The following is a 25,027-nucleotide window of genomic DNA, read 5'->3' as shown; positions in this document are numbered from 1 at the left end:
TGTGCATATATTTGCAGAGAACTAATAGGACTGAGGTCTCTTAACTCTGTCTGTTTATAACATTGTTTGCTGTGAAGGTGTGTGATCTCTGCAGACACAAATTCACAGTTTTGAGAACTATCAAACCAAGCATCTGTGATAGTATCTTCTAGGTAGAAAAACTACCCAATAAACCCACAGAAACCTCTGGAAGAGCATGACATTGTGAATGGATTAATGGAATTAATTTACCAAAACATTTCACAAATATATAGCCTCATGCTACATAATTAAAAACAAATCCTTATTTCATTATTAATAACCTTTGGACTACAATGTATCTTAAATAGAAAACTATGTTTAGATAGATTTTTCCTCAAAAAGCATTTTATTTTAAAAGATCCAGTTTAAATTTTAAAAATCCAAAAAAAATCATTGATTTTTATCCACCCTGCTTCAAGGTAATTCAGACACACTGTGTTCCAGTTGGAGATAGACAACTCATTAGCAAGGAGGGACCTCATATCGAGAGATTTGATGTTCTCTCATAGAATTTAGCAGGGTGGATGCACAAAATAACTGATATAGATCTCAGTCTCTACAGAGCCTAAAATTATAGCTTTAACCACTTGGACTGACTGTGCTTTATTTCCCTTCAAAAGAAGGTCCAAGCACCTACCAAAGGAGGAAGATGGTGACAATGAAGAATGCCCCCTCTAGCCTAGCATATGTAACTTGTGTCCCCACATAAATACATATAAGCAGTCCAAAAATTATACACCCCATGGGAAGAATCAGTAGTACAGGTTTGAGACAGCATTCCTTCTTATGATGCAGGTCCTCTTTCTTGAGCGATTCAACCCATGTATAGGACCCATGGATGAAACGTGTGTAGTTGCTTGGCCAAATATCAAGCAGGTCAACAGGGAAAAAGTCAAACCATCAGGTCAACAGCTTTTAAAATTGACTTAATACGTTTAACTTAAATACTGATGCGATATGAGGGCAGTTTACTTAGGTTTCAAGCAAGGGAAGCCACACATTTCATGTCATAGACCTCATATCTGCAGATGACTGGCCAGACATTAACTTCAGAGGTCAGGTGGAAAACTATTCAGTCTATATCCAGTTATTGAAAACACTGGAGAAATACACTATGCAACACAAAACACGTTATAACTTTGTTTTGTTAGCTTTCCCATCAAATGTTTTCTTAGCATTTTTCTCTGTACGTTGTCCTGACCTAGACAGCTCAGGCTAGCCTGATCGATTAGATCTTGGAAACTAAGCAGGGTTGGCTCTGGCTAGTATTTGGATGGACGCCTCCCAGAAATACCAGGGGCATGACGCAGAGGCAGGCAAAGGCAAGCCACCTCTGAAATGTCGCTTGCCTTAAAAACAAGTCTAGCTCACCACCTAGTGGTGCATAACGCTAATAGAGCTGGAACTTCTGGCTGCCAGACAATCTTAGGATCTCCTGGCTATATTACACACACTGCCATATGAGAATTAATTAATTCTCTGTACACTTTTAAAATGATATTATTGTTGTATCTGAAAATCCTGCACTGTTCTGTAACTGTAATGAACAAATAGTCACACTACCTTGGAATACTGATGCTCCAGGAAACTTTCACTTAGCATTAATTGGGGTGAAGAGAGCACTTTCGTTTGAATGGCGGGGAATTTTTTTTTAGGATATAGCTCACACAATATACCCCGGACTACAATGCTGCACAAACTGGTAATTTAATACAAAATCTTCACAAGCAGTTATTCAAGCCAATGGAATTATAAACACCAAATTTATTTTCTTTTGGAATTTAAGCCATTACAGAAGAGCTCGGATTGTGACCTACCGCCTACATGATCCAAGTGTCAAATGCCACCAATAATAAAAGAGGAAACTCAACTAGTGTTGGCAATCAAGTATCAGTCCTTAGCTCTTCCAAGCATGTACATTTTGAAAACAGCAGGCACTAGAAACAGCTGCATGGAATTAGGTGGGATGAGTGCTAGGCACACACAATGCATTAACAGGACAGACAGAAGACTGTTCTGAAAAGTGTTTCAATAGTATAAATACTGAAATACTATGAAAATGACAAAGTACAGTGAAGAACTGTAAGTAAAGTGCACTTCAAGGATATGTTCAAAAATTCTTTCACCAAAACACCATGGCCTGCATCCTGCCTAGAATACCTATGGGGTGAGGAGGCAGGCAATTTCGTCCAATTCATTCTCTCTGCAGCAGCTTAAAATCCCACCCTCCCCCAATGGTGATCCTTGGGGAATACTCAGGAACAGCTGGGGGAGGGGGAATCAGAGAACCCACGGGAGGGGGGAATCAGCAAGAATGCCCCGCCTTGCACTCGTGAAAATTCTAGGCAGGATCCAAGCCCATAACAATGCATCATTTGGAGCAGAATGTTCTACATGTCTCAAATGACAGTAAGAAACAAAACCTCTAGAAACAAAAGTTTGTGTTGTGTTGTAACTTTTTACTTCATTCCAAAACAAAATTTCACCTGTCCTACTTTAGAGAGTACACAAAATATGTACATAAAAAAGGAAACCAAAGCCTATGAGAACGTGGCCATACAGTTCTTATTAAACATGGAAAATTTGTAATGCACAAAGCATCTGCAGGATGTGGTTACAAGCAATAATGCAATGCGCTGCATTACTGATACTACAGTGGCTTCTTGTCTACAACCAGGTCAAACTTGCAAGGCACGAACCCAAGTGCCAACACTGCAGCATCGTAAGTTACATTCAGACACTTTCCTAAGATGCGTAACTCTTTTGCAAAGGCCTCTGGAAAACAGTCTGCACTACTATTACAGTGTGTTTAGACAAATAACCCACTTCCAAAACAGCAAGATCAGGTATTTATAAAGCAACCTTGAGTAAGAGCAACTTCCCTTGGTAAATCAGAGGTACTGATGAGGCCCTTCTGTATTTGGTCCCAAAGTTCCTTTGAAAGGAAATGTAGGATTACTTTCCCTTCTAACCAGTGCCAGGCTACAACCTTCCCGTATGTTCTTATGTTTGGCTTAAACTCCTACAGAGAGCGAAGCTAGGTGAAAACCAGACAGACAGAGGAAGAACTTTGTAGTATTTTCATATCAAGTATCTTCATTGGTAGACTGCACAGTGACGGGTGTCTCTTCATGAGTTATTAAAAATAATGCTTGCAGCTGCTTAAGGCAATCTCCAACCACACCATAGTAAGGGGGGGGGGGAAACTGAAGCTCCAGATCAATGTGTTGATACAAGAACTGGCCATTATTAAGTTTCTCTCTCTCCCAATCCCCTCCCCACTCATTTCCTGAACTTTATTGTAAATTATCCTCTTTAACTACAAGTATACACTGTCACCAAATTCTGCTGCATGATTAAAAATCAATTATTTTCCAGGCAAACGGATGTAAACTGAAAACATTTGGCAATCAAACAGATCTTATGCCGCCTTTCCAAGTCACATTCTTTTACACCTGAAGAAGTTTATAAATATTTATTATAACTAGGGCTAGTACACTACCTAAAACCTGATGTAATAAAAACTCAAATTAAACCAGGAAGGGCTGCCAATTTTTTAAATATATTTATAACATGTTTACCTTCTTTGCCATAAGATCCTAGTATCATGCTTTCAGAAGACAATATTTAAGTGATATTTCTGGAAAGTGAGATACAAAAAGCTCAAGGGTCCTTGCAAACAGCTCCTCGTTTCCATGTAGAAAGAAAAGAAGTGATTTCATTTATTGGCAACAGAGAGGCAAGAAATCCAAAGAAAGAAACTTTACAGTCAAATCGGTCCTTGGATTAACCTTCCTGTCCAAAGTCTTCTGTGAACTTCTTTAGCTTTTCCAGGTCGTGTTCATTCACAGTGGGTTTGGTGCTGGCTAAGGATCTCAGCATATCAGCCTGTTACATAAAGAAAGAAAAATATACAGCTCTTTACAATTCTTTAAGAACACACACAGACATAAACCTAGATCTAGGTGGGTAGCTGTGTTGGTCTGAAGCAACAGAACAAAGTTTGAGTCCAGTGGCGCCTTTTAAGACCAACAAAGTTTAATGCCTGGTATAAGCTTTTGGGTGCATGCCCACTTCTTCAGAAACACTGAAACAGACTTCCTCAATCATTACATATGGGGAGGGGTTAGTTGCCAGGAAGGGATAATTAGAGTCGAGATGCATAAGTAACTGAGCTAAGTACAGCTAAGATTGGATTAAAGCAGTTGGTAAGACCTGTGAATAGCAGCAAATTAGCACACAGATAATAAAAGAGTTAACAAACAGGTGTGAGAACTTTGAGTCCAGTGTCACCTTTACGACCAACAAAGTTTAATTCTGGGTATATATCAGAAATTGAATTAGCCCATGAAACTGTAGCGACTACCTTTCACACAGTGGTGAAAAGAAGAACTGGGAGGCTGACCTTTAGGCCACAGGAAGCAGAAGAATGGAACACACATTAGTATGTCCAGGGGTCGTTTCGTAGAAAAAGAGCTAGGGGAACTCATTAGCATAACTCATTAGCATATGCCACACCCCCTGACATCACCGGAAGTGTGTCATAAGGCCAATACCCCCTGACATCACCGGAACTGTGTCATAAGGCCAATACCCCGACATCACCGGAAGTGTGTCATAAGGCCACACACCCCGCCCCCAACGGTCCCGGCCACCGGCGGCGGCCTTGCAGCTCCACTGCCGAGCCTCATGAGGGGCCCGGCAGTGGATGGCGGGGCTTCGTCATGTGCCCCGCCCCCGTACCTCCCCCGGGGGAACTGCGATCCCCCGCGTTCCCCCCCCCCGAAATGACCTCTGAGTATGTCCTCATGGATTTAAGAAGACTGGGAACCAACACTGAACGAAAACAAAACCACACCGCAGATATAGCGTGTTCAGTGTTCAAAAAGTGCTTCATATCACACAACTCTTTATTATTTATTGAGAACGGGGGGTTTTGTAGAAAAAGTCCAGCAGGAACTCATTAGCATAATAGGCCACACCCAACAGCAGAAACTCATTAGCATATTAGGCCACACCCCTGACAGCACAGCTCATTAGCATATTAGGCCACAACCCCATGTTACCAGAAGTCTGGTCATCCAGCCACACCCACCTTTTGCTCCTTATCCTGTTTACCTTTTGTCAAAACCCAGAGCTTTTTTTGTAGCAGGAACTCCTTTGCATGTTAGGCCACACACCCCTAATTTAGCCAATCCTAATGAGTTCCTGCTGTTGGGTGTGGCCTATTATGCTAATGAGTTCCTGCTGGGTGTGGCCAACTCAGGAGCCAGCCAGAACTCCGTTCCTGTGCGTTCCTGCCCCAAAACAGCCCTGATTGAGAACATTTTTATGCTGCCTGTCTAGGAACCTGCCCCAGATGGCTTACAAAACAAAAATAATTAAGAAACACTAAATCACAGCATTAAAAAAGCCTTAACCCAGAATAAAAACAGACCACAGAGAGCTTAAAACAAGCGTTTCTAGGTTAAATAGTGTTTGTTTGTTTTTTAAAAAAAACAACCAACCCTTAATTAAAAGACTAGGTGAACAGAAACGTTTTGGCCTGGCACTTAGGAGGAAGCAACATAGGAACCAACCAAGCCCCAAGGGGAATGGCATTCCACAAGCAAGGTGCCACTACTGAAAAAAGCCCTGTTCCTGGTTGCCACCCACCTCACCTCTGCAGGCAGGGACAAAGACGGACGACAGGACTCGAGAGACAGATCTTAACTGGAGGGCTGGACAAAAAGGGAGGAGGCGGCCAGTGTTCCCTCTAAGCTGAGTTAGGGTGCGCTAGCTCACAGTTTTTTAGCCTCCGGCTCACACATTTTTGTCTTAGCTCACGAAGGAGGGCTCCAGAGTAGACTAATTTATGCAGTAGACAAATCACTCGCTCACAACTTTAATGCTAGTCGCTCACAAAGTAGAGGTTTTGCTCACACGACTCCACAGCTTAGAGGGAACATTGGAGGCAGCCCTTCAAGTATCCTGGCCCCAAACCATTTAGGGCTTTAAAGGCAAGAACTGTCATGGTACTATAACTTTGCAGTTAGTCTCTCTGCTGAAAATGATTCACAGGTGGCATCTGACTCCTTTAAGTTTGGCTAAGATCTATAACACTGAAACTAGCAAAAGCTGGTTCTGTGGAGAAAATGAGGCAGACTTCTATTGCACGGGGTGGACATGTACGCATGTCTCCGGCTGTTGGAAACCAGTTGTGAAACTTGTATCAGCTGGTTTGAGAAAACAGATACCCTACAAGCCAGAGACACGACTGCTAAATTAACTGATATCCCTAGCGACTAGCTAACAGTTGCCTGACACACGATTACCGCTGCCAGGTTGGCCTTTGTAAGGCAGTGTAAACAAAAAAAAAACAACTCCTAAATTACAGGACTGGTTGTTGAAAATGAAGGAGACCTATACCCTTGTGAAATTAACAGCAGAGCAGAAAAGCAGACACGCTCAGATTAGACCGAAAACTGGCAATAGATTAGACTGAACTAATTACCATAATTGCCCTCTGCTGATAAAGAGGCCTCCATCCACAGTTTTAAAAGGTAAAGGGATGATTATGTATTTTATATTTCCTTTTGTTGATTGATTGTTTTAATAAAGATTTATTTAAAGAATGAAGGGAAGAACTCTAAGTTGTGCCAGGAAGCAAACGAGCAGCCAAGGCAGGTCTTTCGCCACTGGGATGATAGGATCCGTGTATCACACCCCTGGCCAATAGCATGGCTGCTACCTTTTGGGCCATTGTCAAAGACAGCCCCACATAAACAGCATCACAGAAATCTAGCCTAGATGGAATCGGAGCACGGAAAGACTTTCGAGGAATGGCCGTAGCTAACGTATCCGCCGAAGCTGATAAAGGGCCAGTGCACATGCTACAGAGCAGATCTGGGCCTCCAACTATTTTATTTATTTTATTTATATTCCGCCCTCCCCGCACGCAGACTCAGGGCGGCTTACAACACGAGGTGTAATACAACAGCACAGTTAAAACAATTAAGGCACACAGTGCAATCAAATACAGTTAAGACAGTTAAAACACAGTAAGCAACTCCCAAGGATCCATCGCGACTACCATACTCGCTCCCTATTGTTCACCACATAGGGGTCAACGAGGGGGATGCTGTGGGCCATGATGTTCAGACGGCCAGAACGGCCCAACCCAGCGGTACTGCTTTGCAGTCCCCCATTGGTGGAGGTGGCGGCTCCTATTAGAAAGCCTGGCGGAAGAGCTCCGTCTTACAGGCCCTGCGGAATTTTAACAGGTCCTGCAGGGCCCTGATCTCCTCGGGGGGCTCATTCCACCAGATAGGAGCCGCCACCGAAAAGGACCTGGCCCTTGTGGCAACAAGCGTGGCCTCTTTAGGGCCCAGGGTCACTACGCGGGGTTGTGACCCCGACCGAAGTGCTCTTTGGGGCCTGTATGGGGAAAGGCGGTCCCTCAGGTATGCCGGACCCTGGCCATGTAGGGCTTTAAAGGTAAGCACCAGCACTTTGAAGCGAATCCGGAATGCTATAGGCAGCCAGTGCAGCGCTTTCAGCACTGGTTGGATGTGGTCCCATCTAGGGGCACCCGCAACCAACCTGGCCGCCGCATTCTGGATCTAGCAGTACACCACCCTGCAGCCACAGACCTGCTCCTTCATGGGGATCACAACTCCCTCCGGGACAGGCTGCCTTCTCAGTCCTCGAGCAGCTTTGTCACTGAAGAGCAGCAACTCAGTCTTGTCTGGACCGGGCTTCAGTTTTATCCATCCATCCATCCATCCATCACACTGAGTTTATCTTCATCCATCCCACTACTGCCTCCAAGCATCTACTCAGGACTTCTACAGATGCCCCGCCCCCCACTCTGCTGTTCAGGAGAAGCACAGCTGGGTGTCATCTGGATATTGGTGGCACCTTATTCCTCCTCCTCCGCCTCATAAAATCTCTATACTGCCTGTAGCCAAAGCTCTCTGGACAGTTTGCAACAATATAAAACAATAAAACACAATGAATAAAAACAATAAGAATTAAAATTTACATTAGATACATAAAAACATTAATAGACACTAAAACCAGTAAAAAAAAAACACCCAGTTAACAGGGCACATGATTAATCGTGCCAGGCCCCTGCGTAATCACCTGGTGATCTCTCTCAGCGGCTTCACGTAGATGTTAAACAGTGTGGGGGAGAAGATGGAACTCAACGGGATCCTATAGTGAGACCTCCGCTGGAGGGAGATTTGAATGGGTGGCCTCCTGGATCCAGCTTGTCAAGCCCCACATTAACTCTCCTATTAGATCGACTAACCCCTCCACTGGGTGCCAGTAGGGATTGTCCCCACCCCTAATAATTGTGGCCATAGGTTAGGGATAAATGAGTAACTGTAGCCGCTCAGAGACCCCTTAGGGGGTTCGAAAGGGGTAGTAAGTTGAAATAAATAAATAATAATAATAATATTCCGCAGAACCACTCTCAATAGCACCTATCATTACGCTGTGCTATACATATTTGCATATATGCATTACACTGTATGTGCTTGCCTGTTCACAGCTTACCACTGCTAGGAAACATGTATTACCAGTCAAGGCATGTTAACTATTTTTAATCCCCAAACAATTTGGATTTCTAGTCTGCCCCATCAGGGGGTAACAAAAGCAAAAAACGAACCTATATATGCTGTGCTTGCATTAAGAACAAAAATACAAGGCTTTCTAAATGGTAAAAAGGATTTCTTTTTCCAGGTACAAGAAATATAGTAAAACCACGTAATTAAAAAACCACTGCTTTCAATAATCATTCTTTAGGTTCATTATGACTCAGTAAGTATAAAACCAGGCAGAATTGTTTGACTGCTCCTTTGCGAACTCACGTGCAAAAGCCACATCAACCATGTACTTTTCAATTCAGCAAGACGAGCACGAAGGTTTAGGAAAATTAAGTGGGAGTACCAGCCTGCAACTAGTTGCAATTATATAAGCAATGAAACTATTTAACCTCCATAGAAGTAATCCTGACCAGTGGAGCAAGTATCAAAAGCAATTTAAAAAATTCCTGGGCACCATCACTGTCACTAATCCTTTTGGTTTCTATGGTTTTATCTCAGAACCAAAAACACCTTGCTATTTACAAGTTGTTTGGAGCCTTTGTATGTAGAAGTCTGGAAATTCAGGAGATCGCCTTCAAGACCTACCAAACAGGAAAGTGGGTGGGCAGTACTCCACCACTGTTGTCACTCAGCAGCTGAGGCAGTGGCCATGTTTTCAAGCCCTGCTTCATATGAAAACTGTGTGGATTTGATTTAAAATCACTAGCTAGGAAGACTTCATTTACTCATGGTTTTCTAAGTAAAAGTGTATTCTTGTTGGCAGTTATAACTCGGGATATGCGTTCAATATATACTGAGCCAAATAAATCCCTGAAAAATACCCAGTATTTTTCAGGTATCTTTCCATATGAATACAGATTAGACAATCTGATCTGGTTACAAAAATAGCCAAGCCTGAAAAAAAGCTGATATTATTTGGCTTTTATTCGGGTGCAGCTAGAAGGCATTTAAAGTTTAAATGCCTTCCGCTTGCTCATTAAGTTGTTTTGCTGCCACAGCACAACTTTGCGCATGAACTAAAGGCATTTAAAGTTTGAATGCCTTCTTAACTTGCCAAGTTGCACTGCCATAGCAGCACGACTCGACGAGTGAAAGTCCCCATAGGGTATGATGATGGAAATGGAGGAGGAGATGGAGGAGGAGGAGGAAAAGAACAGTTGGATTTACACCCTTCCCTTCACTCAGAGTCTCAGAGCGGCTTTCAATCTCCTTCCCTTCCTCTCCCCATAACAGACACCCTGTGAGGTATGTGGGGCTGAGAGAGCTCTGAGAGAACTGTGACTGAGCCAACGTTACCCAGCTGGCTGCATGTGAAGTGGAGAATTAAACCCAGTTCTCCAGATTAGAGTCCACTGCTCTTAACCACTACACCAAACTGGCTTTCTGAATATTTACCCGAATACCAATACAATACTGGTATTCGGGAATACCGATATTTTTTGGGAAATCGGAAAAAAAAGAATTTTTCCACATCCACACACCACCTTAATACACCAATTTGTAAAGACACAATAGAGTTGAGATCTAGTATTTCTTTTTCACTATATATTAATAATTGAAAACCATATATGCTGCTAACAAGCACGGAGACACAAATCCAGCTTGAGAAGTGCAAAACTAAGAATCTCTGAGTTCTCTTCTAGACTGAGCACTGAGTCCCACTGGGGAACCTAAATATAATTCTCTATAAGAGATTCTGGAAGCCCATTAGATTGGGTCACTAAACCATGAATACCTGGAACTCATTTGCAAAGCTTTGCTTAAAAATGCAGTTAGAATATTTATTTAGAATATTACGAAGGGCGCTTTTTTTTGGCACAATGCTGCATGTGTTCAGCAAGTTTATTTTGTGGGGTAAAGTCTGTTCAAACGCTATGCTGCCTTCAGAATAAGTCCTACTGAGTTTAGCGACCTTTACTCTTGAGCAAGCAAGGTTAGGACTGCAGGCTCAGACCGTGATCTCGGTCCTGAGAATCCAAGAGAATTTAACATATATATTTCAAAGAGCAGTCACCTATGCCATGTGGCAAACCACTATGAAACAGGGTGCTTTTCAAAAGCAGTTTGTGACATGGCACAGGGGTATGTTTAAGAAGCAGACCCCCACCCCCAATTGATGTGGCATTCCCCTGTAGATGCCTGACATGGTGCTTTTGTGACTCATTGTGGAAGAATTCCAATGAGTTAATTGTGGAATCAGCATCTAGACTGACTTGGGGAATTTCCGTTAAGTTCAGAGAGTTCCTCAGGGCAGAAGGGAAAGAAAAGGAGATTTCATACATGTGTACTAATTTCTGTAAGTACACAAAATCACTAAGAATAGGGTTGTTTTTTTTACAACGGACACAGCATTATGATTCTTCTCCTCGTACTGATGCTCTTACCTTCCTCGGCCAATGGATGGTATTTATTTGCAATTTTTTCTTTAATACTCTCCAGCCTTTAGGAGTTTTACGGGAACAGATGTGCAAGGCAATTCCTTTTGCAGTTGTGGAACAAAGTTTGAGTCCAGCGGCACCTTTAAGACCAACCAAGTTTAATTCTGGGTACAAGCTTTCGTGTGCATGCAGATATCTGAAGAAGCATGCATGCACATGAAAGCTTATACCCAGAGTTAAACTAGGTTGGCCTTGAAGTTGCCGCTGGACTCAAACTTTGTTCTGTTGCCTCAGACCCACCTGAATCTATTTTGTAGTTGTGGTTAAACTTCAAAGGAAAGGAACAAAAGTTCCACATGCAGTTACTGAATTAGTATTGGGTGAAGAATAGAACACATTGCATGTCATGTATTTGAAAGGTAGCAAGGTGATAACTCCTTCCTTTCACCACCATCTTGCTGCAGAATAACCAAATCCTAATAATTTGCTAGGAGCTGCGGTGGCTCAAGTGGTTAAGACGCTGAACTGCAGGCTGTGGAAGGTCGGTAGTTCAGCAGTTCGAGACCAGAGTGTGCCGCATGACGGAGTGAGCTCCCGTCTCTCATTCCAGCTCCTGCCAACCTAGCAGTTCGAAAGCAAGGAATTGCAAGGAGATAAACAGGCACCCCTTCGGTGGGAAGGTAACAGCATTCCGTGCGCCTTGGTGTTTAGTCATGCCGGCCACATGACCACGGAAACGTCTTCGGACAGCGCTGGCTCTTCGGCTTGGAAACAGAGATGAGCACCGCAACCCTAGAGTCGGACTCGACTGGCTTTCGAGCAAGGGAACCTTTACCTTTATAATTTGCTACTACAGCTGGCAGCATTATGCATTGACACAACCGCCAGCAGGTTTCGTGTGAGTCCTTGAGGTGTGTCAGTGTGGCAAAGCTTGAGGTATTTTTGCATGTGAGAACATACATTGACTATCCTGCATAAATGCTTCTACTGACTCACCGATCTACCAATAATAAATTTGCCACGGGGCAGCTTGAGCAACAGATCTGGGAAGCTCCCTGCAGGCAAAGAACTGTTTTCTCATCCGTGGCGAGTGGAAACAGGGTGAACCACCAAAGGCCCATCAGGTAAATCATCAGACCACCGTTGCCTATATTTGTTTCAACTCATAAATGCTATTATGAAGCACAAAGTTCTGGCACATGCTTCATCAGCAAGTGGGAAGGAGACTGGCGCGCTCCAAAAAGACAATAACAACAGGGAGGAGTGCCATTTGAGTGGAAAATTGGTGTTTCAAAATCGAAGGGATCCAGCTGTCTTGAGTAAACCTGGTATGGCAGCACGTGATCCAGCCAGACTTACTGGGTGCTTCAATATGGAAATTAAGGCATTGTTTATTTAGCAACTTAAAGACATCAGCTGACAGTTAAACAAAGAAAAACAAAAACTGACCATGGAAACAACAGGCTCCAGTAGTTTATCCCCTGGTACTGTCATCCACGTCATTTCAATGGCACCGGGATCTCCTGGAGAACATGGCGTCAACAGATCTGCTAACACGTTCGGATCGGACAACGACGGGCCTTTCACCTTGGAAAAGAAATAAGGTTTGAGTCACAAGGCTGAAAATATCGAGACATTCAGAGAGGCAGGAAGTTTCTCTACTGGTAGCAGGAGCTCCTTTGCATATTAGGCCACACCCCTCTAGTGTAGCCAATCCTCCAAGAGCTTACAGAGCTCTTCTTACTGGGGCTACTGTAAGCTCTTGGAGGATTGGCTACACTAGAGGGGTGTGGCCTAATATGCAAAGGAGCTCCTGCTACCAGTAGAGCCCTGGGAGCATTGTGAACACTGGGCTGGATGCAGCTTGCTATGCACCACTAAAGGTGAAGCCTTCTGTCGGTGGAAGAAGACTTGGTTGTATTGGACAGAATACATTCCCTTTGCCTGTTTCTAGAACACAGGACACCGGTTGGGCTACAGGCAGTACATAGCACAGCTGGGAGCCAACACAGTACAGTGGGTGGAGTGTTGAACTAGCATCTTGGAGACCGAGGTATCCCTGTCTACCATGGAAACATCCTTGGTGAGCTGGGGCCAGGGACATGCTTTCAGCCTAACCTGTCTCTCAGGGTGGATAAACGTCTCCACTGGGAAGGAAAATGGAGTGTAAATGACATTCTGTGGTGAAACTGATGTCAAGACAGCCCATGGACCTTCTTATGCCACAGTGAAACTTGCACTGCTGCCTAGCCCACAGCTTAGCAGACTACAGGCAAAGCTGCAAGGTAAAAAGTAAATGCAGCCTGCCGTTATTTCATTCGCTTCATTCATACCCCACCTTTCTCCACAGTGAGAACCCGAAACAACTTCCATCCTTCTCCATCTGACTGTCGCAACGATCCTGTGAAGAAGGTTAGGCCAAGTGTGTATGACTGGCCCAAGCTCACCAACGGAGCTTCCACAGCAGTGCAGGAATCCGAACCTGTGTCTCCCAGACCCTAGTCTTATACCCATGTGTGAGAATTCCCCAAAGCCCCTGAATGCCGGACTGCAGTAAAGAGCCGGACCAAGCTCTTGCCACTATAAGGAAGTGAAAACAGCATACAGCGTATTGGGTGTTCTGAACCAGAAGATTTATTCTGTGCCTGGAATTAGGTGATGGAATTAAGTGGGTAGCCATGTGGGTCTGGAGCGGCAGAACAAAGCTGGAGTCCAGTGGCTCCTTTAAGACCAGCAAAGCTTTATTCAAAAGGTATAAGCCGTGCAGGAGCTGCGGTGGCTCAAGGGGTTCAGACGCTGAACTGCAGGCTGTGGAAGGTCGGTAGTTCAGCCGTTCGAGACCCGAGTGTGCCGCATGATGGAGTGAGCTCCCGTCTCTAGTTCCAGCTCCTGCCAGCCTAGCAGTTCGAAAGCAAGAAATTGCAAGTAGATCAATAGGTACCGCTTCGGTGGGAAGGTAACAGCGTTCCGTGCGCCTTGGTGTTTAGTCGTGCCGGCCACATGACCAACCAAAACGTCTTCGGACAGCGCTGGCTCTTCGGCTTTGAAACGGAGATGAGCACCGCAACCCTAGAGTCGGACTCGACCGGCTTTCGAGCAAGGGAACCTTTACCTTTATAAGCCGTGCATACACACAAAAGCCTATGAATCGAATAAACCTTTGTTGGTCTTAAAGGTGCCACTGGACTCAAGCTTTGTTCTGGAATCAGGTGAGTTTCAGTGTTCTCTCACGCCACCTAAAATATCCCAGGAGTGTGTTGAAGCCCCTTCTTCTGGTTTCTGTTTGCTTAGGGATGACGCTGGGAGCAGGGCAAACAGGACTGGAGCCACAGAGGAGGATATGGGGGAAAAGCATTTCCCCCAACCAAATAACCAACTTGCATTTTTAAGAGAAATCTCTATTCTTGCTTTTGTTGCAGAAGTAGAAGGGAAATGTGCAAACCGAGCCAGTTAACCCCTTAATGGCCACGTTCATTCTCATCTCCTCTAACATTCACAGTGTTAAGTGAGAATGTTAAGTGATAAAAGGGTTGGAACACTTTCCCTGTGAGGAAAGGTTAAAGCGCTTAGGGCTCTTTAGCTTGGAGAAAAGACGACTGAGGGGTGACATGATCGAGGTTTATAAGATTATGCATGGGAAAGAGCAGGTAGAGAAAGAGGTACTTTTCTCCCTTTCTCACAATGCAAGAACTTGTGGGCACTCCATGAAACTGCAGAGCGGTCGGGTTGGAACAGATAAAAGGAAGTCCTTCTTCACCCAAAGAGTGATTAACACATGGAATTCACTGCCACAGGAAGTGGTGGCGGCTACAAGCATGGACGGCTTCAAAAGGGAATTAGATAAGCATATGGAGCAGAGGTCCATCAGTGGCTATTAGCCACAAGGTATAGATAGGGGCTCTGGGGCAAGTGATGCTCTGTCTTCTTGGTGCTTGGGGGGGCTCAACAGTGGGAGGGCTTCTAATGTCCTGGCCCCACTGGTGGACCTCCTGATGGCACCTGGTATTTCTGGCCACTGTGTGATACAGAGTGTTGGACTGGATGGGCCTTTGGCCTGATCCAACATTGGCGTCTCTTATGTTCTTATGTTTAATACTAGACAGAAAACTGGTATGGCATTACTATTCACTTATAACAAACTACTATACTGTTTAGGGAAAGGTTTGAGTCCAGTGGCACCTTTAAGACCAAAAAAGTTTAATTCTGGGCACAAGCTTTTTGTGTGCATGCACACATCAGTCAATCCTAAAAGAAATCAACCCTGACTGTTCCCTGGAAGGCCAGATAATGAAACTGAAGCTCAAATACTTTGGCCACCCAATGAGAAGGGAGCACTCACTGGAGGAGACCCTGATGCTGGGAAAGATTGAAGGTCAAAGAAGACGGGGACGGTAGAGGATGAGATGGTTAGACAGTGTCATCGATGCAACGAACATGAAATTGAGCAAACTTCAGAGGACGGCGGAAGACCGGAAGGCCTGGCGGGATCTGGTCCATGGGGTCGCGAAGTCGGACTCGACTGTGCGACTGAACAACAACACATCTTCAGATACATGATGAAGTGCACTGTGCACGAAAGCTTATGCCCAGAATTAAGCTTTGTTGGACTCAAAGTCAGTTTGGTGTAGTGGTTAAGTGCGCGGACTCTCATCTGGGAGAACCGGGTTTGATTCCCCACTCCTCCCTTTGCACCTGGCTGGATGACCTTGGGCAAGCCGTAGTTCTGATAAGAGCTGTTCTTGAAAAAGAGCAGTTTCTGTCAAGAGCTCTCTCAGCCTCACAGGGTGTCTGTTGTGGGGAGGGGAAGGGAAAGTAGTTTGTAAGCCCCTCTGAGACACCTTTGGGTAGTGAAGGGTGGGGTATAAATCCAATCTCTTCTTCTTCTTCTCAAAGTTTGTTCTACTACTTCAGACCAACGCAGCTACCCACCTGAATCTACACTGGTTAGGATCTGCCAGTTAACCCACCATGAGGCAGAAAAATAAATGTCTAATTCCACTCAGCCGGGAGTCTGTTTGTAATCAGTTACAAGCCACTTTGCTGTAGCTTGCTGGGGTCAAGGAGTCTGTGTGTCTGAGCATCGGCAGGATGCTCTCTACTCACAGGTGAATAATCCCTGTCAACCTTCTGCCTTTGCCTATCCCAAAAATGTGGGGTTAGAGCTAAAGGACTGAGGAGGCGTAATGCCCAGGGGTAGACTCACACACTGCAACAAGGACTTTCTTACTGCACAAGTCGAAAGGGCTGAAGGAGTGCAACGTACAGGCAATCTTAAGTTGCCCTGCCTCTCGCTACAGAAGCACAAGGGTTTCAAGGAGGATCTAAAACAGAACCGTGGGAGGCACCTGTGGCCCTTCTGAGTGCTGTTCTCCTAGAGTGGCCCCCGCCCGAGTGTGGCAATCTCGAGGTTGCCAAGAGGCCCAGGGAAAAGTCACCTCCTCCCTTTGATAGAGGCTTAATACAAGGAAATCGGCAGCCAATGCTTTTTGTGGCACAGAGGTAAAGAATGCCACCTTGAAAACAACACCCATTAAGCCTCTATTAAAGGACAGAGCACTTTTCTCCAGGTCAAACCGGCAATCCTACCCATGTTTCAGCAGGCCGGCGGCTCATACCTTGAAACAGCCACTGTCAGAGGCACTGGAGGATGGCTAGGCGGGGGGAAACCCCTAAGCTGTGGGCTTTGTGCCGGAGATGGAAGTTGAGCTCCTGTGTGCCTCATGCGGAGGAGAGAGCAAGAAGGCAGAGAAAGAAGCCCGTCCCATCGCTCCAGACAACACAGGGACTGGCAAAGTATTTAACAAGTGGCAGGGAGAAACAACCCGACCTGCTCAGGAATCTGGTAATTAAAAAAGGTTATAGTTATGGTTATATGTTTAATAGTAATAGTTACACCTTCAGTTATTGTGTGTGTGTGTGTGTTGGGGTGGTGCGCAGGGCGTACACAAGAGTCATGTGGGCTCTTTCTGGGTTAGGGTAATTGCAAATGTGCCTCTCCAAAAGCTACAGAGCGCGCACCTTCGGCCTACGTAAATCTGAGCCATCAACAATCAACTCTCCAAATACTGAGACTGCAAATCCTCTGCACATGCTCCCTCATTGCACAGTAACCGACCGACCTACCGGGTAGGGGATAATTTCCAGGGTGGAAAAACAGTCCACAGGCAGCTGAGTCACCTCCCAATCCAGTTACCGAAGCAGTGATGAACTGCCATCGCCTCTACGCCCCCTGCTCCCAGCAGTTTTGAAACCCACCTCTTCAGCCTAACAAGCTTCATCACGTGGCACAAAACCATAAGATCACTGGCCCATGAGACATGAGGTCAGCGGATCCCACTAGCTGACATCACTGGATCCTCACCCATTATGTCACCGGGCTCCACGCAGTGATGGGAAACCAGTGTTCCCTTTAAGCTGAGTTAGTGTGAGCTGGCTCACAGTTTTTTAGCTTCCAGCTCACACATCTTTGTCTTAGCTCAGGAAAGATGGCTCCAGAGCAAACTAATTTATGCAGCAGCCAAATCACTTGCTCACAACTTTAGTGCCAGTAGCTCATAAAGTAGAATTTTTGCTCACAAGACTCCACAGCTTAGAGGGAACATTGATTTGGGAACCTAGCGACCGTACCTCTCCTTAGCATGCTCATGCCCCCAGACCGTAAGACTTCTGGCTATGGGCCAAAGGAACGAGCCACTTTCGGGCCCGTCACAGCCAAGGCTCTCTCTAAGCTGCGGAGTCCCATGAGCAAAAATTCTACTTTGTGAGCTCCTGGCCTTAAAGTTGTGAGTGAGCGATTTGGCTACTGCAAAAATTAGTTTGCTCTGGAGCCATCCCTTCCTGAGCGAAGACAAAAACGTGGGAGCCGGAGGCTAAAGAAACTGCGAGCTAGCTCGCACTGGTCACAGCAGCTGGCACAGCCGAATGCCAGTTAGCACGAGACTGGTCCTATGTAATAAATCTGAGGTCTTTAAAATAAAACAGTTGCAGTAATCCGTTATAGCCCGGCTGTCAATTTTGCCATTTTTAAAGGAAGGGGGGGGAAAAAAAAGATGTAATGGATTCCAAGGAACAGCACAAAAATAATCAAGAGAATGATTGTAATGGGAGGGAAAAAAGAGAGAGGTTCATTTACTCACTTTTTTAAAGTGTGTGGCTGACTGAACTTTCCTAACAGGCTGCATCAGGGCATCTCGTACGATTACGCTTATATCGGCACCCGAATAGCCATCCGTTCGTTTTCCGAGCTCTCGATAATCTGATTCGTTCAAACTGTTGGCTGTGGACCCCAGATGAAGCTTAAACATGGCTGTTCTGGCATGGTCCTCAGGCAAAGGAATGTAAATGCGTTTCTCAAACCTGATAGGGGAAGAGAGGCCAAAATGTCAAATACTGAGGACAGTCCTGCACCACCTATACAAACTCAGGTTTGCCTGTCCAGCAGAATTAGGTAGAAAAAGGAAGCCTTCTGCAACTTAAAAAAAAAATCTTTACAATGAACAAAATGAAATGTTAACACTGTTGATGTAACAGATTGCACAGCCAAGCTTGGCAAGGTTTTTTGGAAGCACTCACACCATATTGCAAGCATAAAGTTATTTGGGCTTGCTGAGAACAAGCACACTCTACGCAACAACACCTCAATTAGGCTAGAGGTTCCCAAACTTATTTGGCCTACTGCCCCCTTTTTCAGAAAAAAATAATTACTCAACCGCCCTGGAAATCTGCCTTCAAGAAGTGGACAAAAAGATGCAGTTTGTGGATCTGCACCTGGATCGTTCCAGCCCACCTGGATCATTCCAGCACCCCCCAGGGGGTGGTACTGCCCACTTTGGGAACCAGTTAACTAGAGTGTCCTCCTGTTTCCACCAACGCACGTAAAACATGTTATCAACATGTAAATGACAGGACACTGATAGGACAATGCCTTGTTCAATCAGACAACATTCAGTGTGCATGTTACAAGCATTTTCTTTCCGCTTGACTTTTCTCTCTTCTCCGTAGAACAGATTTTATACCCCTCTTTTCCAGTTTGGTGTCGTGGTTAAGTGCGCGGACTCTAATCTGGGAGAACAGGGTTTGATTCCCCACTCCTCCACTTGTACCTGCTGGGGTGACCTTGGGTCAGTCACAAGCTCTGGCACAGCTGTCCTTGAAAAAGAGCAGTTTCTGTCAAGAGCTCTCTCAGCCCCACCCACCTCACGGGGTGTCTATTGTGGGGAGGGGAAGGGAAAGGAGTTTGTAAGCCGCTCTGAGACTCCAAGTGAAGGGCGGGGTATAAATCCAATCTCTTCTTAATCTCTTCTTCTTCTCTTTTCTCTATCCTAACAAGTCTCAAAGCGGCTTACAGTCGTCTTTCCTTTTCTCTCCCCTCAACAGGCGCCTTATGAAGTAGGTGGGGCTGAGAGAGTTCTAAGAGAACTGGGACTGCCCCAAGGTCGCCCAGCAGGTTTTATGTGGAGGGGTTGCGAATCATACCCAGTTCTCCAGGATTTGAGTCTGCTACTCTTAACCACTACGCCATGCTGGCTCCTGGTAAGAATAAGCAATACTCACATAACTTGCCATTAATTCTACTGGGGTAACACTTCATTTATAAAATACAGTGTTTGGAAGCCCATTCCTATGAAGGCAGAAATGCAAGGAACTTGTGCCATCAGAAGTCAAGAGTACCAGGGGTCATTTCCTGCAGGAGCGCACAGGAGCGGAGCTCCGGCAGTAAAGAGCCCAGGGGGCGGGCACATGCAACAAGCCCCACCCCCTGCTCCCAGCAGCCCTCAGTCAGAGCAAGAAGCAGTCAGGTAAGTTGCAGAGCCCTCCTCCCTCCCGTCCAAAACAGTCCAGTGGCACCTTTAAGACCGAGTTTTATTCAGGTACAAGCTCTCCCTCCTCTGCGAGGACAGATCTGCACGTGTGTCCCCCCCCCCCAATAGCTAGCAATCCAAAACAGTCCAGTGGAGCCTGAGCGGTGGGTGTTGCCTTCTGACACACTTCCGGTGATGCCAGGGGGTGTGGCATATGCAAATGAGTTATGCTAATGAGCTCCTGCACCTCTTTTTCTACGAAATGACCCCTGAAGAGTACTATTTTATGCCTGCAGAGTGGAACAAAACTATCCAAGTCCTAGTTATAAAAAAAGAGCCCCGTCATTTCGTACTGATGCTCCTGGCCTGAGAGCTCTAAAAGCCAGGTGCCAATATGTGGGATTGAGTTGTAGGATAAAGTAGTGTTATACATTACCTTCTTCTGATGGCAGAATCTAGAACCCAAGGTATATTTGTAGCTCCCAGAACTAAAATTCCATCATTGTCTACTCCAACTCCTAAATTGGAATGAGTAAATTTAAAATCAGTGTCCATCACTTTATGACTTTTAAATAAAGAACAGCATGGGACTCCATACAAGACTACTGGTGTTAAAATGATTTAAGCCTACAGGGAACACTGGGTCATCTAACACATGCTGTTTCTTGCAGGAAAGCTGATATTTTTAGCCATGCCTGGAGAGTCATAATCTTACCTTGCATCTGAACTAGAAACTCTGTTTTAATCCGTCTAGCGGCCTCACTTTCATTTTCACTTCTGGAACCACACAAAGAATCAATTTCATCAATGAAGATAATGGAAGGCTTGTTTTCTCGGGCAAGTTGAAACAGATTCTTCACTAACCTGTGAAAGAGTTGCAGTTCTTACATGAGTTGAGAGTTTATAGTAATACAGAACATTATGCCTTCCTCAATATGGGTCACCAACTAGGGTTTTCCCACTAGTGGTGGGGCATCTCAGCAGAGCAGAGGTGGTAGGAAAATGGCAGTGAAAGCCAGCGCCCCAACACACTGACATCACTTCCTGTGCAACCAGAGGCGACAGTGTGTCACCAGTGACCCTCTAACATTTCGGCAATACTCTACGGTTAAATCACAGAGCTTGGCCAAATGCTAGTGTTTTTGGTGAACTGCTGACATCATTTTCAGTCATGCAGGAAGGGACATCAGTGGCATTGCTGGTGACCCCCCCCCCCCCCCGGTTGCACCCTCACGGTTTTTGCTTCATTCCACACAAGAAATGCTCTTTGGCCACCCATTTCATTTGTCAGGACTTGTATAATGTGGTTCTTCGTTCTTACTCAAGCTTTTCGTTGATCACTCACATACCATTAACTAGAAATTCCAGGAAACTCTGCAATTCAAACATGTAACTGAAGAACAAAATGCTTGGCAGTTGCACTACAGCAGAATTTATATGCATGAGCGTGTCAGAACCCACAGCCAACAATGGAGTACACACTTTCAGGAAAGGTTATACTTTTATTGTAGAGCTATAGATGCATTAACATAGTCACTGTTAAGAATGGCAGATATAGGGCATTCGTATGCAACTCCCCCCCCCCCCGCTGCGTTGGCCAATTAGGCACCCTCCCGCGCGCGGGCTAAAGCCAGCAAACTGTTTCTAGGCAAAGCTGGGAACTGTCCGGCTCCCACGGCTGCCTGGAAAGGCAGACAACACCCCCCCCCCACCTGCACATCTTTAGAGATAAGCGTTTCGGTGCAAAGCAGAGACAGGAATGCGAAAGCAATTTACACAGACTCCGACTGAACATCCCAACCCCCATGGCAGCATAGCTGACAGAGTTGGCATTATCGTAAAGCAGGCGGGGTATAGAATTCTCCAAGTTCAACTGTCGCTTGTTGCCCTTTCTCTCAGCCCAGCCAACCCCTTTAAACTGCTCTTCTTTCTCCTCATCCCATTCCCACCACAGCCCTTACTATCCCAGGTTTCACACACGTGGGCCACACCTGAACAGCACTGCAATTCCTGTGCAGAGCTGAGCCAAAGAAACAACTGTGCCAATTAACATCAGGTAATCATGAAAGAAAAAATTAGAAATGCATAATTTAATCTGAGGGTAGAAAACCTGTGCATTCAGCACTTGTTCAATCTTTGAGGAGCAGCTATTTTAATTTATTGTCATAGTTCAAACGATGAGGCATTTCCCAAGGCTCGACTCTTTGCAATCAAGAGTCTGGTACGTCATCAGATACCAAAAGAACACCTTTTATAACCACTCGCACAGTTATTGGGGTTGGGCCTCAAACATCGTTCCACTCACATGCTGCCAACATTTATTCATATCCTATAATACAAATGTATATTGAGATATTAACTTATGTGTTCCCCAGGACACACAGCACATAGGGTTAAACAAAACAAGAAATTAACCTTTATTTATGGTATGAACATAACAGTGAAGAAAGTAAGGGGAGGAGGACTGCCTCGGGGACTCTGAGTCAGGTCAAAAGGCAGCATCGACATGCTTTAAGCAAACAAATAAGATAAATTAAGGTATACACGCAGGCTCAGAGTTTAAAACCTCTGACGTTTGAAGAATTAACAAGGTGAAATACTTACTTTTCACTCTCCCCCAACCATTTTGAGACGAGGTCAGAAGATGACACGGAGAAAAAAGTAGAATTGTTAGCTTCTGTTGCAACAGCTTTTGCCAAGTATGACTTTCCTGTTCCCGGAGGTCCAAACAAAAGAATCCCTCTCCAAGGGGTTCTCTTCCCTGAAAGAAAAACCCAAGAGAAAACAAATTGCTTATGGAATTGCCCTACTCAGCTTGGAACAGAACAGGTTACAAAAGCAGGACCTGGAATCTTCTGACTGCCACAAAGATCATAGTTGCCAAGACCTGTCACTGGACTTTTCTCGAGTCTATTTCTGAATGGACGCCAAGGAAAGTAGCTCAAATAGCTCAATTTACTGAATTTATTCATCTGGAAAAAATGAGGTCAGTTTTACTGAACCTTTTCATCAAGTTTCATATCTATTTGTTAATTTTATGAATATGCATTGCAGCAACAGTAAAAGACGGAAAATTACAGATGTGTTCCATCAGCGTAACAGCTGTAGTCATTGGAAAACAGGTAACTGCATCACAGAGAAAAGGCTAGCAGTAAGAAAATTTCAGTGTATCCAGACTTGAGTTTTCTGCTAGGATTAGTGGCTGCAAATCAGACATCAGGACAAGCTGCAGTTAACTGCACCAGCACTGCTCATAACGTTTTTGGTGTCTGCCTTCTTTTCTCGAACACAGAGCTTGATTTAAAAACTCCATGGTTCCGTCAGACTTGACTGCGCTCAGGTGACACAGCAGACGGAAGCCTGTTCAAACCGCCAGGCCAACCTTAAGATCAAACTGCACAAGTAAGGTGAAGAGGGAATACAGAAACAACCTAGTTTCATACGCCAATGCAATTTAATTGTGGCTGGTACCAACAGCTAGAACAAGGACATATCTGCGTTCTATTAGTGTATCATATGGTCCAACCTATTTACTCCTTCAGATCTTATCACATTCTATGACTGTTCTTAAGATTCCTTACTGGCCACCAGTGTTCCCTCTAAGCTGAGTTAGTGTGAGCTAGCTCACAGTTTTTTAGCCTCCGGCTCACAGATTTTTTTGTCTTAGCTCAGGAAGGGATGGCTCCAGAGCAAACTAATTGATGCAGTAGCCAAATCGCTTGCTCACAACTTTAATGCCAGTAGCTCACAGAGTAGGATTTTTGCTCACAAGACACCACAGCTTAGAGGGAACATTGCTGGCCACTGGTATCTCAATAGTGGGCTGGACCCAACCATCTTTTCCACTTACTCAACCAAGTTCTCTCCTTACGGCAGTCCCATCGCACATGACTTTTGTCCATGCGGGTTCACAATTCCAGGCATAGTCTTTTTGGGCGATCGAAAAGGACCCCTCCTTCCTTGTCCACCAGCAGAAAAGCTGGCTGAGTCTATCCCAACATATCTTTTCTGTTTCTAATTCATAAAAGCGTATTTTAAAAAGTGAATTGCCCTACTCAGCTTGGTACAGAGTAGGATACAAAGCAGAGTCCTACTCCAGTAACTACTGAAGGGCCATTTCCCATATTTAAAAAAACCCCAACCTCACACAGGGTGCTTTCGAACGGGTCTCCGGGGAGATGAACACGCATCTGAAAAGTTGTACCAAACCGGGCGATCTATGCCAACTTTTCACCAAGGATCCCTCAGCAGAAAACTATATTTCTGCCAGCACCTACCCAGAGTTGGATAACTAATTGCATAGGAGCTGCGGTGGCTCAAGTGGTTAAGAAGCTGAACTGCAGGCTGTGAAAGGTCAGTAGTTCAGCAGTTTGAGACCCGGGTGCCGCATGACGGAGTGAGCTCCCGTCTCTAGTTCCAGCTCCTGCCAACCTAGCAGTTTGAAAGCAAGAAATTGCAAGTAGATAAATCGGTACCACTTCGGTGGGAAGGTAACAGCGTTCCGTGCTCCTTGGTGTTTAGTCATGCCGGCCACATGACCACGGAAACGTCTTCGGACAGCGCTGGCTCTTCGGCTTTGAAACGGAGATGAGCACCGCAACCCTAGAGTCGGACTCGACTGGCTTTCGAGCAAGGGAACCTTTACCTTTTTAACTAATTGCATATGTATCTGTCTAGACTAGAGCTCAGAGCACTGGATCCCCTCTCTATGGAAACCCAAGTACGCAGACAGGTAGTTCAGACAGTACAGGTAACAGGCCGGGTCCAACCAGCATTTCTGCTGGCGAGAAAGGGAGGACTGCCCAGAAGACTATGCTGGAGGCCAGCATATACAAAAGCCATACGGAAGCAGGGCTTGGGGGAAAGAGGAGACTCAGATGAGATGGAGTGAAAAGGCTGGCTGGATCCGACCCAAAGCGTCTGCCAACCACATTCAGAGGTGACTGTGGAGATGACAAATTCCCCAGGTTTCTGACATGAGCCTTGAGCACCCCAAGTACATTTAGGAGTCTGCTTGGGCAATGTATAAGAATTACACGTGAGCCGGCAAGAAACAACACACTCAATGACCAAATACTCTCTGAGGGGTTAAGAGACTTCTGAAGCATCACACGTGCACCCCCCCCATTCACCAAAACACACAGTTCAAGTGCCGAAGAGAGCGTCTTTCCCAGTTGTCCTAATTCAACCTACCTACAGCAACGTCTTCGTTCAATGCACCCTACTATCCCCCACC

At 45.3% G+C, this 25,027-nt stretch overlaps 1 protein-coding gene across 1 annotated transcript in view; it reads right to left on the bottom strand.

Annotated features, from left to right (window-relative positions):
* Positions 1 to 1,637: 1,637 nt before the first annotated feature.
* The window catches only part of VPS4B (vacuolar protein sorting 4 homolog B (S. cerevisiae)), a 37,531-nt gene continuing 14,141 nt past the window's right edge, over positions 1,638 to 25,027 (bottom strand). Inside the window, exons 6-11 of the mRNA XM_015408538.1 lie at positions 22,396 to 22,552; positions 20,507 to 20,655; positions 20,228 to 20,309; positions 18,127 to 18,346; positions 12,440 to 12,577; positions 1,638 to 3,909 (exon numbers count right to left, since the gene is read on the bottom strand). Of these exons, the coding sequence (XP_015264024.1) occupies positions 3,808 to 3,909; positions 12,440 to 12,577; positions 18,127 to 18,346; positions 20,228 to 20,309; positions 20,507 to 20,655; positions 22,396 to 22,552 (848 nt within the window). The 3' untranslated portion in view covers positions 1,638 to 3,807. The remainder of the gene's footprint in view (positions 3,910 to 12,439; positions 12,578 to 18,126; positions 18,347 to 20,227; positions 20,310 to 20,506; positions 20,656 to 22,395; positions 22,553 to 25,027) is intronic.

Source organism: Gekko japonicus, unplaced genomic scaffold (genome assembly GCF_001447785.1).
Source record: "Gekko japonicus isolate JY-2015 unplaced genomic scaffold, Gekko_japonicus_V1.1 scaffold1186, whole genome shotgun sequence".
NCBI classification, from domain to species: domain Eukaryota; kingdom Metazoa; phylum Chordata; class Lepidosauria; order Squamata; family Gekkonidae; genus Gekko; species Gekko japonicus.
This window is presented reverse-complemented; position numbering and strand designations above follow the sequence as displayed.